Here is a 14,316-nt window from a genome sequence, read left to right as displayed (position 1 = left end):
CTAGTGTAATCTTTTATTCCATGTTCACACATCATCCTAACAATCACACACACACACACACACACACACACAAAGTGCAGACATTAGACCGTGATATTCCGTCTATGAATAATAGGCAACATGAAGGTGCTGAGTATTGCACATAATATTTCAGCTTCACCGATGAGCATGAGGTTTTCTGTTTGTATTTTTAACATGAAAAAAAAAGCATTGCAAAATGTTGTGTGGAGACTATGCAGAGGAGCTTATGCCAATTCCTGAGATCATTTGAAAAGTTGCCCACTTTCTTTGTTCCTGGAGTAGAAACTCCATACACGCAAGTGATAAATTAGCATTCAATTTTCAAAAGCATCGTCTCTGTCGTTTATTTTGTCCTCAGGAGCAGTCCGTGAAGGTGGTCACCATGTTGCCCTTGCGCTGCGTCACCGTTCGGCAGTGCTGCTTGGCCGAGCCCTGGAACCTGCTGCTCTCAGTCCTGTGCGCGTTGAAGGAGAACATTTTCTCCAAGTCCTCGAACATGTCGTCGAACAGTCCGCCTCCGAAGGGCCTCTTCTGCTGCGGCGGCAGCGGCTTGTGCTCGCGGAAGAATCTCTTGTGGTGGGCTTGATGATGGGGGTGGGAGTGAAAGTGCTGTTGTTGCTGACCGAAGAGGTCGAAGTCTTTGAAGATGTCGTCAAAGTTGAACGACTGGTAGTGTCGTCGGAAGTTGTAGTTGCCGCCGCCGCCGCCGCCGTGTCCCGCTCCTGGTGGCGGGCCGTGGCCGAGCTGATCGTAGTCTCGCCGCCTCTTGTCGTCCGATAAGGTCTCGTACGCTGTCAAGGAAAGACGAAATTAGGGACCTTCTGCGTTAACCTTTTGAACTTATGCTGATACCATCATCCATGAGTGAGCTCGGCAGATATTAATCACATGTACCATATTTTTCGTAATATAGGTCGCAGTTTTTTTCATAGTTTGGCCGGAGGTGCGACTTATACTCAGGAGCGACTTATGTGCATACTTGCCAACCCTCCCGGATTTTCCGGGAGACTCCCAAAATTCAGCGCCTCTCCCGAAAACCTCCCGGGACAGATTTTCTCCCGAAAATCTCCCGAAATTCAGGCGGAGCTGGAGGCCACGCCCCCTCCAGCTCAATGCGGACCTGAGTCCGCTTTCCCACAATATAAAGAACGTCTACAGTAAAGCAGTCCGTCTGCCGTAAACAGCAATGTTGTGACACTCTTAAACAGGACAATACTGCCATCTAGTGCATTTGATGAAAGCACTTTTGTGCGTGCCACACAGCAATGCATCATCAGAGAGGGTGTTCAGCATGGTTAGAAAAAAAATATATATATATATATATATATATAGCTAGAATTCACTGAAAGTCAATTATTTCTTATATATATATATATATATATATATATATATATATATATATATATATCTCCATCCATCCATCCATTTTCTACCCCTTATTCCCTTCGGGGTCACAGGGATATATATACAGGTAAAAGCCAGTAAATTAGAATATTTTGAAAAACTTGATTTAATTCAGTAATTGCATTCAAAAGGTGTAACTTGTACATTATATTTATTCATTGCACACAGACTGATGCATTCAAATGTTTATTTCATTTAATTTTGATGATTTGAAGTGGCAACAAATGAAAATCCAAAATTCCGTGTGTCACAAAATTAGAATATTACTTAAGGCTAATACAAAAAAGGGATTTTTAGAAATGTTGGCCAACTGAAAAGTATGAAAATGAAAAATATGAGCATGTACAATACTCAATACTTGGTTGGAGCTCCTTTTGCCTCAATTACTGCGTTAATGCGGCGTGGCATGGAGTCGATGAGTTTCTGGCACTGCTCAGGTGTTATGAGAGCCCAGGTTGCTCTGATAGTGGCCTTCAACTCTTCTGCGTTTTTGGGTCTGGCATTCTGCATCTTCCTTTTCACAATACCCCACAGATTTTCTATGGGGCTAAGGTCAGGGGAGTTGGCGGGCCAATTTAGAACAGAAATACCATGGTCCGTAAACCAGGCACGGGTAGATTTTGCGCTGTGTGCAGGCGCCAAGTCCTGTTGGAACTTGAAATCTCCATCTCCATAGAGCAGGTCAGCAGCAGGAAGCATGAAGTGCTCTAAAACTTGCTGGTAGACGGCTGCGTTGACCCTGGATCTCAGGAAACAGAGTGGACCGACACCAGCAGATGACATGGCACCCCAAACCATCACCCAACCATGCAAAGTTTGCATTTCCTTTGGAAATCGAGGTCCCAGAGTCTGGAGGAAGACAGGAGAGGCACAGGATCCACGTTGCCTGAAGTCTAGTGTAAAGTTTCCACCATCAGTGATGGTTTGGGGTGCCATGTCATCTGCTGGTGTCGGTCCACTCTGTTTCCTGAGATCCAGGGTCAACGCAGCCGTCTACCAGCAAGTTTTAGAGCACTTCATGCTTCCTGCTGCTGACCTGCTCTATGGAGATGGAGATTTCAAGTTCCAACAGGACTTGGCGCCTGCACACAGCGCAAAATCTACCCGTGCCTGGTTTACGGACCATGGTATTTCTGTTCTAAATTGGCCCGCCAACTCCCCTGACCTTAGCCCCATAGAAAATCTGTGGGGTATTGTGAAAAGGAAGATGCAGAATGCCAGACCCAAAAACGCAGAAGAGTTGAAGGCCACTATCAGAGCAACCTGGGCTCTCATAACACCTGAGCAGTGCCAGAAACTCATCGACTCCATGCCACGCCGCATTAACGCAGTAATTGAGGCAAAAGGAGCTCCAACCAAGTATTGAGTATTGTACATGCTCATATTTTTCATTTTCATACTTCTCAGTTGGCCAACATTTCTAAAAATCCCTTTTTTGTATTAGCCTTAAGTAATATTCTAAATTTGTGACACACGGAATTTTGGATTTTCATTTGTTGCCACTTCAAATCATCAAAATTAAATGAAATAAACATTTGAATGCATCAGTCTGTGTGCAATGAATAAATATAATGTACAAGTTACACCTTTTGAATGCAATTACTGAAATAAATCAAGTTTTTCAAAATATTCTAATTTACTGGCTTTTACCTGTATGTGTGTGTGTATATATATATATATATATATATATATATATATAGCTAGAATTCACTGAAAGTCAATTATTTCTTATATATATATATATATCTCCATCCATCCATCCATTTTCTACCGCTTATTCCCTTCGGGGTCACGGGGATATATATATATATATATATATATATATATATATATATATATATATATATATATATATATATATATATATATATATATACCGTATTTTCCGCACTATTAGCCGCACCTAAAAACCACAAATTTACTCAAAAGCTGACAGTGCGGCTTATAACCCGGTGCGCTTTATATATGAATTAATATTAAGATTCATTTTCATAAAGTTTCGGTCTCGCAACTACGGTAAACAGCCGCCATCTTTTTTCCCCGTAGAAGAGGAAGTGCTTCTTCTTCTACGCAAGCAACCACCAAGGTAAGCACCCGCCCCCATAGAACAGGAAGCGCTTCTTCTTCTACTGTAAGCAACCACCCGCCCGCGTAGAAGAAGAAGCGCGCGGATATTACGTTTCATTTCCTTTGTGTGTTTACATCTGTAAAGACCACAAAATGGCTCCTACTAAGCGACAGGTTTCCGGTTCATGAAAAGACGCAATCTCTCCATCCGCACACGGACTACTATTTCACAGCAACTGCCTAAAGACTTTCAAGAAAAGCTGGCTACTTTCCGTGCATATTTTAAAAACAAGATAGCTGAAAAAAAGATCCGGCCAGAGAACATTATCAACATGGACGAGGTTCCACTGACTTTTGATATTCCTGTGAACCGCACTGTGGATACAACGGGAGCACGTACGGTGAATATTCGCACCACAGGGAATGAGAAGTCATCCTTCACTGTGGTTCTAGCTTGCCATGCTAATGGCCAGAAACTTCCACCCATGGTGATATTCAAAAGGAAGACCTTGCCAAAAGAGACCTTTCCAGCCGGCGTCATCATAAAAGCTAACTCGAAGGGATGGATGGATGAAGAAAAGATGAGCGAGTGGTTAAGGTAAGTTTATGCGAAGAGGCCGGGTGGCTTTTTTCACGCAGCTCCGTCCATGTTGATATACGACTCCATGCGCGCCCACATCACGCTGGTTTTAATATATTATTAAAGTTTGACTGACCTATCTGACTGGTTTTTTTGACATTCCTTTAGCGCAGTTAGATGCGGCTTACAACACGGGGCGGCTTATAGGTGGACAAAGTTTTGAAATATGCCGTTCATTGAAGGCGCGGCTTATAACCCAGGGCGCCTTATGGTGCGGAAAATACGGTACATAAAATACTTGACTTGGTGAATTCTAGCTGTAAATATACTCCTCCTCTCTTAACCACGCCCCCAACTACACCCCAGCCCCAACCACGCCTCCCGCACCCACCTCCCACCCCCCACCTCCCGAAATTGGAGGTCTCAAGGTTGGCAAGTATGGATTAACACATTACCGTAAAATATCAAATAATATTATTTAGCTCATTCACGTAAGAGACTAGTCCAGGGGTCGGCAACCCGCGGCTCTAGAGCCGCATGCGGCTCTTTAGCGCCGGCGTAGTGGCTCTCTGGAGCTTTTTCAAAAATGTATGAAAAATGGAAAAAGATGAGGGAAAAAAATGTTTTGGGTTGTTTTAATATTGTTTCTGTAGGTGGACAAACATGAGACAAACCTCCCTAATTGTTATGAAGCACATTGTATTGTCTTTTTTGTTTTTTTGGTTTTTTTTTGTCCTGTCCAGCTTCTCAGGCAAATCATATAGTAGATGTAGATGATCATGTCGGCTGTTCACATTTACTTTACAAAAGAGAAGTGTAGGATACTTCTCTTGTTGGGTGGGGTGCGGGGCGCAAAATGTTTGTCTTCCTACGAGTGGTGTAACAGAAAATAATTGAGACCAACTGCTTTAATATCGACCATATACTGATACTATCCCAGTATCAATTTATGTATCGATCCCCACCTCCTCTTACATGTACGACAATGCTGACACACCAACAGTTGTATCCTCTCTCTAGACCAGAGCTGGGCAAATGTTTTGACTCGGGGGCCATCCATCCATCCATCCATCTTCTTCCGCTTATCCGAGGTCGGGTCGCGGGGGCAGCAGCCTAAGCAGGGAAGCCCAGACTTCCCTCTCCCCAGCCACTTCGTCCAGCTCTTCCTGTGGGACCCCGAGGCGTTCCCAGGCCAGCCGGGAGACATAGTCTTCCCAACGTGTCCTGGGTCTTCCCCGCGGCCTCCTACCGGTCGGACGTGCCCTAAACACCTCCCTAGGGAGGCGTTCGGGTGGCATCCTGACCAGATGCCCGAACCACCTCATCTGGCTCCTCTCCATGTGGAGGAGCAGCAGCGGCTTTACTTTGAGCTCCCCCCGGATGACAGAGCTTCTCACCCTATCTCTAAGGGAGAGCCCCGCCACCCGGCGGAGGAAACTCATTTCGGCCGCTTGTACCCGTGATCTTGTCCTTTCGGTCATAACCCAAAGCTTATGACCATAGGTGAGGATGGGAACGTAGATCGACCGGTAAATTGAGAGCTTTGCCTTCCGGCTCAGCTCCTTCTTCACCACAACGGATCGATACAGCGTCCGCATTACTGAAGACGCCGCACCGATCCGCCTGTCGATCTCACGATCTACTCTTCCCTCACTCGTGAACAAGACTCCGAGGTACTTGAACTCCTCCACTTGGGGCAAGATCTCCTCCCCAACCCAGAGATGGCACTCCACCCTTTTCCGGGCGAGAACCATGGACTCGGACTTGGAGGTGCTGATTCTCATCCCAGTCGCTTCACACTCAGCTGCGAACCGATCCAGTGAGAGCTGAAGATCCTGGCCAGATGAAGCCATCAGGACCACATCATCTGCAAAAAGCAGAGACCTAATCCTGCAGCCACCAAACCAGATCCCCTCAACGCCTTGACTGCGCCTAGAAATTCTGTCCATAAAAGTTATGAACAGAATCGGTGACAAAGGCCAGCCTTGGCGGAGTCCAACCCTCACTGGAAACGTGTCCGACTTACTACCGGCAATGCGGACCAAGCTCTGACACTGATCATACAGGGAGCGGACTGCCACAATCAGACAGTCCGATACCCCATACTCTCTGAGCACTCCCCACAGGACTTCCCGGGGTACACGGTCGAATGCCTTCTCCAAGTCCACAAAGCACATGTAGACTGGTTGGGCAAACTCCCATGCACCCTCAAGGACCCTGCCGAGAGTATAGAGCTGGTCCACAGTTCCACGACCAGGACGAAAACCACACTGTTCCTCCTGAATCCGAGGTTCGACTATCCGGCGTAGCCTCCTCTCCAGTACACCTGAATAGACCTTACCGGGAAGGCTGAGGAGTGTGATCCCACGATAGTTGGAACACACCCTCCGGTTCCCCTTCTTAAACAGAGGAACCACCACCCCGGTCTGCCAATCCAGAGGTACCGCCCCCGATGTCCACGCGATGTTGCAGAGTCGAGTTGAGTTGATCACATCTATTTACTTGCAAACTTTGTAAGTCTTTCAGTGTCATACATCAGATATATATGATAATAACTTCAATATAGAGGCAACTTCTTTTTCCACTCTACTAATACTTCAAAGTATTGTTTTGCCCTCCAAGTCCTGGTGTGTCCGGCACACTAACTCTGAGTTTGTAAACATGAACAAAAACAACAAAAATTTGCGAAAATAAAGATATTAATCTAATCTAGAACAGTTCTTCTTTAGTGGGGCAGAGAACATGCTTTTAAACCCTGATTCGAAAAACTATGCACTACAAAACATGCTCATTGCAGCCATTAATTCTGACTTCCTCATTTTGAATAAGAAAACAAATCAGCAAAAGTTGTTTAAATTAGTTTTGTAGGTTAAAGTGCTTCGTATGTTGTGCTCCTTAGTTAATGTTACTGACCAATTTTGATCAATCGATTTGTCAGTATGAAATGGTCAAAAAAATGTATTATTCAAATAAGGATTTATTTTCAGACAAATTGATGCCCTTAAAATCTTTATGGCAGAGGTGTACTTATAACACAAACAAACAATTATATTTATAGACGTGGCGGAGAGTGGGGTGCGGGGCGCAAAATGTTTGTCTTCCTACGAGTGGTGTAACAGAAAATAATTGAGACCAACTGCTCTAATATCGACCATATACTGATACTATCCCAGTATCAATTTATGTATCGATCCCCACCTCCTCTTACATGTACGACAATGCTGACACAACAACAGTTGTATCCTCTCTCTAGACCAGAGCTGGGCAAATGTTTTGACTCGGGGGCCACATTGAGAAAAAAAAAAAAAATGTTTGGGGGGGCCAAGGTGTATAAATGATATGTACACATTTAGCTGTAAAAATCTGCTGTACAGTATGTGTGTTTGAGTCCCTTTTTTTCCAGAAACACTAATACCAAATGTTAGAGATGTCTGATAATGGCTGGGGGGGTGAATATTGTAGCGTCCTGGAAGAGTCCGTGCTGCAAGGGTTTCTGGGTATTTGTTCTGTTGTGTTTATGTTGTGTTAAGGTGCGGATGTTCTCCCAAAATGTGTTTGTCATTCTTGTTTGGTGTGGGTTCACAGTGTGGCGCATATTTGTAACAGTGTTAAAGTTGTTTATACGGCCACCCTCAGTGTGACCTGTATGGCTGTTGACCAAGTATGCATGGCATATTCACCGAACCCTTCTTTAGTGAAAAATAAAATGTTTTTTTTTTTCAAATTCAAGACAAAGTTATATGTTTTTGGTAACACTTTAGTAGGGGGAACATATTCTAAGTAACAAAGACTTAATTTAGAGTTTTTTGGGCACTAAGGGAACATATTCTAAGTAACAAGGACTTAATTTAGAGTTTTTTGGACACTAGGAGAACATATTCTAAGTAACAAAGACTTAATTTAGAGTTTTTTGACACTAGGGGAACATATTCTAAGTAACAAAGACTTAATTTAGAGTTTTTTGGACACTAGGGGAACATATTCTAAGTAACAAAGACTTAATTAAGAGTTTTTTGGGCACTAGGGGAACATATTCTAAGTAACAAAGACTTAATTTAGAGTTTTTTTGGACACTAGGGGAACATATTCTAAGTAACAAAGACTTAATTTAGAGTTTTTTTGGACACTAGGAGAACATATTCTAAGTAACAAAGACTTAATTTAGAGTTTTTTGACACTAGGGGAACATATTCTAAGTAACAAAGACTTAATTTAGAGTTTTTTGGACACTTGGGGAACATATTCTAAGTAACAAAGACTTAATTTAGAGTTTTTTGGACACTAGGGGAACATATTCTAAGTAACAAAGACTTAATTTAGAGTTTTGTTGGACACTAGGAGAACATATTCTAAGTAACAAAGACTTAATTTAGAGTTTTTTGGGCACTAAGGGAACATATTCTAAGTAACAAGGACTTAATTTAGAGTTTTTTGGACACTAGGAGAACATATTCTAAGTAACAAAGACTTAATTTAGAGTTTTTTGGACACAAGGAGAACATATTCTGAGTAACAAAGACTTACATTATAGTTATTTGGTTAGGGTTAGGGCCAGGGTTAGAGGGTTAGGGTTATAATAAGGCCATGCCAAATAAGGCATTAATAAGTACTTAATAATGACTAGTTAAGAGCCAATATGTTACTAATTTGCATGTTAATAAGCAACTAATTAATGGTGAATATGCTCCCCCTACTAAAGTGTTACCATGTTTTTTTACTGGTGCACAAAATGAACCATGCATGAACATCACCTTGTTCAAAGAACAAAAGCAACACAGTGCATAAACTCACAACAAATTACACACCTGCAAATCAGTCTGACTTCTGCTGTTGCCGTATCCGTAATACGCCGTATTGTATTTACATGATGAGTCAGGTGTTTTTTGACCTTCGCCGAACCCCTGAGCCTGACTCACCGAACCCCTAGGGTTCCATCGAACCCAGGTTAAGAACCACTGCACTAGTGGTACACCAAACAAACAATCCCTTGATTAAAGTACATGGTTTTATTCCTATATTCAAACTGTGTGTAATGTAACAAATATACTTGTTAAATAAAAACCCTGCCTTGTTTTTAATGAATACTTAGGCCTACTACGCTACTGTATTTCAACGTCGGTCATTATGGTGGTACGTGACATTTTTTCTGACGTGGCATTTGGTGAGAAAAGTTTGAGAACCACTGGTTTAAGCTATCTTAAAACCTCTAAAGGTTTAGTTGGCCACATGCACTGTTATTTCCAAAATTGTGTACACTACTGAATTGGGGTCTTATGGCCACTTATGTGGACACTTATACTGCCATCTGGTGGTGTCAGAAGAGTATAACATACAATGGAATTTGGGGGGAAAAAGTGTAAAAATAAGAATTAGCATGTCACTAAACATGAAGTACACGTTTGTGTACTTATGGACTAAGTACATCATATAAAAAGATGATTCTTAGTTATTATTCTAATTAGGGTCCAATAAGCCCAAATAGCAAAGATAAATAAAATAAAAAAGCATGTAAACAAACAGCTTGGGCCTTAAGAGGTTTTAATGGTTAGCTTCGCTATCAAAATTAAATGTTTACCCTCACCCTCCAGCAGAGGTGGGTAGAGTAGCCAGAAATTGTACTCAAGTAAGAGTACTGTTACTTTAGAGATTTATTACTCAAGTAAAAGTAAGGAGTAGTCACCCAAATATTTACTTGAGTAAAAGTAAAAAGTATGTTGTGAAAAAACTACTCAAGTACTGAGTAACTGATGAGTAACATACACACACATATCATATATATATATATATATATATATACACACACATATATATATATATATATATATATATATACATTGATATATACAGTATATAATTTATATTTATTTATTTTGCCGTTTTTGTTTACATGTTAAAGGTGTTTTAATGAATATACATGCATGTTTAACACATATAGATTCCTTTCTTTCATGAAGACAAGAATATAAGTTGGTGTATTACCTGATTCTGATGACTTGCATTGATTGTAATCAGACAGTAGTGATGATAACGTCCACGTTTTCAAATGGAGGAGAAAAAAAGTTCCTCCTTTCTGTCTAATACCACATGAAAGTGGTTGGTTTTTGGCATCTTATTTGTCCAGCTTCCATATTCGTTTTTATACACTTTACAAGAAATACATTGGCGGCAAACTCCGTAGCTTGCAAGCTTGTTTGCGCTGGCTTTCGGAGACTCTTATTTTGGAAGCGCAGGCGCGATGGAGCGGCACTTTTATTGTGAAGACAGGAACTGTGCAGTCAGTCTTTAGGCTTTTGACGGGATGTACGGTTGGAATAAAAAATGGTCTTTTTTCCTTCACACTTTTGATTGATTGATTTGAACTTTTATTAGTAGATTGCACAGTACAGTACATATTCCGTACAATTGACCACTAAATGGTAACACCCCAATAAGTTTTTCAACTTGTTTAAGTCAGGTCATGTGACCGCCTGGCTCTGTTTGATTGGTCCAACGTCACCAGTGACTGCATTTGCTAAAACGCAGGCACTATGAAGGTCTGTTTTACAGACCAAAACAAACAAAGCGTGCATTAACAGATCAATAAAAATTAGTAGCGAGTAGCGAGCTGAATGTAGATAAAAGTAGCGGAGTAAAAGTAGCGTTTCTTCTCTATAAATATACTCAAGTAAAAGTAAGAGTATGTTGCATTAAAACTACTCTTAGAAGTGCAATTTATCCTAAAAGTTACTCAAGTAGATGTAACGGAGTAAATGTAGCGCGTTACTACCCACCTCTGCCCTCCAGTGATAATAATACTTGATAATGACACTTAAGATACTAAGAAAATGCAGTTGATTTAGGAGCGACAGCTGGGAATGTCCACACACTCACCCTCCGCTATTTCTCTGAACCTGGCCTCCGCGTCCGGGCCCTTGTTTCGGTCGGGGTGGTACTTTAAGGCCAGCTTATGGAAGGCCTTCTTGATCTGGCGCTCCGAGGCGTCCTTCGGCACCCCCAGGAGGTCATAATAGTCCTTTTTGGCCAGGATGAACTCCGAGATGAGCAGAACGTGGAGAGCAAGGAGCAGCACACACTGGACTGTGGCCATGGCACCTTCTATTGTTGGCTGGCGGAAGTTGGGAGATCTGTTAGGAACAATTCATAAATCATTTGACCAAAAAAATGATTCTCGGGCGCGGCCACAGCTGCTGCCCACTGCTCCCCTCACCTCCCAGGGGGTGATCAAGGGTGATGGGTCAAATGCAGAGAATAATTCCGCCACATCTAGTGTGTGTGTGTGACAATCGTTGGTACTTTAACTTTAAAGGCCAGCCCAAAACAAGTTGACACCTAACATTAAATGGATGACACTGTTTGAATCAATGACGTGTACATGCTGAAAAGAACTTTAGCCGAAATGTGAGCCCGATTATCCGCATTAAGAGTCGATATAAAGCTTCCGAAGAGTATTTGTGTGCGCTAAAGATGACAGAAAGGTGGCATTACCTGGCGAGGTGACACTGCTGAGTGCTGACACCTCCAGCTGATGCGAAAGCGCAAGCTAACGTGTGGTGACGTCATGCATTCCTGAGCCGGAGCACCACGACTCGCAACGCCATTGGTTCAATCCTCTCATGCTGTGACTCGGAGCCCTGTGATTGGTCGAATCACAACACGTGGGAGGCCACGTAACAGACTAAACAAGATGAGTCTCCCCGCTTACTTTACATGTATTATTTTACATTTTATTCTGTATATGGTAGAATTATATTTTGTCCGATATTTCATATAATATATGTTTAATTAACGCTTAAGGAATGTATGTTTTGTGTGTCATTTCGTAAACACTACGTCATATCCGGCTCAATCCCGGAAGTTAGGATGAAAGCGTTTGTTATGTTTCCATAACTACCATACGTAAAAGCCCTTAAAACGTTTTAAGGTTTTTCACGGTTACTCTTGTCTTCAGTTAAAATTATATTAATATTAATATTAATACAATACATGTTTAATTAACACGTTTTGTTCCGGCTTTGTTTTTTTACATAGTAACTTTAATCAAGAGTTGCAGAATGCAATAAATAAAACTGTTAGGTCTTTTAGGTAGATTTAATACTCATAAATCCAGAGTGTTAGCATGCAAACAAAATATTTTTTGTTTTATTCTGAGTTAAAACATGTGTATAACTCACTATTAAGCAAAAAGGCCATGATAAACTCGAAGATCAACATCAAATAAAATATAATTGTATTGCCTGATACTTTTATTTTCTTAAAATTATCTTTTAGTGGTATTCCTTGCACATGTGATGTTTCTTGTTCTATTTATTTATCTAAATGTATTTATTTTTTGTATATTATTTATTACACCGTTATGTTACTTCTCCTTAATGTATAAACATACTGGATTATCGTTGTTGGAACTGTTGGATATCATTGCGGAAACCGTTACGTCATATCCGTTGAAATCCCGGAAGTCAGGTTGAACGCGTTTTGTTATGTTTCCATAACTCCCGTAAGTATAAACCCATAACACGTTTTAAGGTCTTTCACGGTTCTTCTGTCTTCAGTAGAATTATATTAATATTAATACAATTCATGTTTAATTAACACCTAAAGAATGTACACTGTACATGTACGTTTTGTTCCGGCTTTGGTTTTACATTATAATTTTATCAAGAGTTGCAGAAGACAATAAAACTGTCTTTTAGGTAGATTTAATACTCATAAATCCAGAGTTTTAGCATGCAAACCAAATATTTTGTGTTTTATTCTGAATTAAAACGTGTGTATAACTCACTAATAATTTACAAAGGAAAGCAAAAAAAGCTATGATAAACTCCCACATTCTGAAAATAATTATGAAAATGATCAACAATTTTTTTTTAAATATTATTTATTATAATATTTAAAAAAAAAATCATTTAGATAAATAAAAAGAACAAGAAACATAACATGTGCGAGGAATAACACTAAAATAAAATAAAAGCAAATAGTATCGGGCTATACAATTACAAAGGAAAAGCAAAAAAGCTATGATAAACTCCCACATTCTGAAAATAATTATGAAAATGATCAACATCAAAGAAAATATAATTGTATAGCCCGATACTATTTGCTTTTATTTTATTTTATTTTAGTGTTATTCCTTGCAGGGCCGGCCCGTGGCATAGGCCGTATAGGCAAATGCTAAGGGCGCCGTCCATCAGGGGGCGCCACGCCAGTTCCACAAATGTTGGAGAGAAAAAAAAAAAAAAGTTGATACTATTATTTCTAAATACAAAAAATAATCCCACGTTAATTAAAATGCAAAGTAAAGCCTATTTAATAGAAATATTATTTGTAACAACATTACGCAGCACCCCCCCCCCCCCCCCCCCCCCCCCCCCCCACGCACGGTGCGCCCCCTCCCTTCCCGTATCATGACTCTTTTTGGACGTCACCACATCAAACAATCAACACAAAATGTCAAAACGGCCAAAACTGTCAGGTGCCCAGGGAAGAAAAATGAGAAAAGAGGAGGAGAAAAGACAGAGGTAGCAGGTATGCCTACATGAAATTATTTGTCTGTTACAGAATGTGATAGTAACCTGGCTTTTTAGCATTAAGCTAATGTTACATGATTCGGCAATTGCTAATCAATAAATAGCTAGTTCTGTTTTAACGTCGGGTTAATATTGTGGAGGGGGCTAAATTGTTATGGAAAATAATAATGTAACGTTAGGTAATTACAGTACTCCCACCTTACATTCCTCAGGGACATTTGTATTAGATCTTTTAAGCAGGTGTTTTTTGTTTACACTGTTATTGCCTTCTGGTTAGCTAATGTTTGCCCTGCAGGTAATAGTCACTTTTCCACCCCTTTATAAGACAAAGCTATTCGGTTTCTTGTGAGTATATACACTTCACTGCCGATGTGGGGGGGGCGCCACCTAAAATCTTGCCTAGGGCGCCAGATTGGTTAGGGCCGGGCCTGATTCCTCGCACATGTTATGTTTCTTGTTCTTTTTATTTATCTAAATGATTTTTTTAAAAATATTATTTATTATAATATTTAAAAAAAACATCATTTAGATAGATAAAAAGAAAATATTAAATATTATAATTAATATTAATAATTAAATATTATTTATTATAATATAAAAAAAAAAAATCATTTAGATAAATAAAAAGAACAAGAAACATAACCTGTGCGAGGAATAACACTAAAATAAAATAAAAGCAAATAGTATCGGGCTATACAATTATATTTTCTTTGATGTTGA

At 40.5% G+C, this 14,316-nt stretch overlaps 1 protein-coding gene across 3 annotated transcripts; it reads right to left on the bottom strand.

The window, feature by feature from the left end:
• On the bottom strand, window positions 1-11,617 carry LOC133606940 (dnaJ homolog subfamily B member 9-like). Of its 3 annotated transcripts, none has more exons than XM_061961409.1 (3): window positions 11,558-11,617; window positions 10,943-11,196; window positions 1-812 (listed from the first exon to the last, which is right to left on the bottom strand). In XM_061961409.1, exons 2-3 carry the CDS (start codon window positions 11,157-11,159, stop codon window positions 376-378), a joined length of 654 nt encoding a protein of 217 aa, XP_061817393.1. In that variant the 5' UTR covers window positions 11,160-11,196; window positions 11,558-11,617; the 3' UTR covers window positions 1-375. The 3 variants fall into 3 exon arrangements, with proteins under 3 accessions (XP_061817393.1, XP_061817394.1, XP_061817392.1); XM_061961410.2 differs by having other exon boundaries at window positions 10,943-11,177; window positions 11,558-11,594; XM_061961408.2 differs by lacking the exon at window positions 11,558-11,617 and adding an exon at window positions 11,280-11,449.
• Between the last annotated feature and the right edge of the window lie 2,699 nt (window positions 11,618-14,316).

The sequence above is a fragment of the Nerophis lumbriciformis genome, linkage group LG05 (genome assembly GCF_033978685.3).
Source record: "Nerophis lumbriciformis linkage group LG05, RoL_Nlum_v2.1, whole genome shotgun sequence".
Taxonomy (NCBI): Eukaryota; Metazoa; Chordata; class Actinopteri; order Syngnathiformes; family Syngnathidae; genus Nerophis; species Nerophis lumbriciformis.
This window is presented reverse-complemented; position numbering and strand designations above follow the sequence as displayed.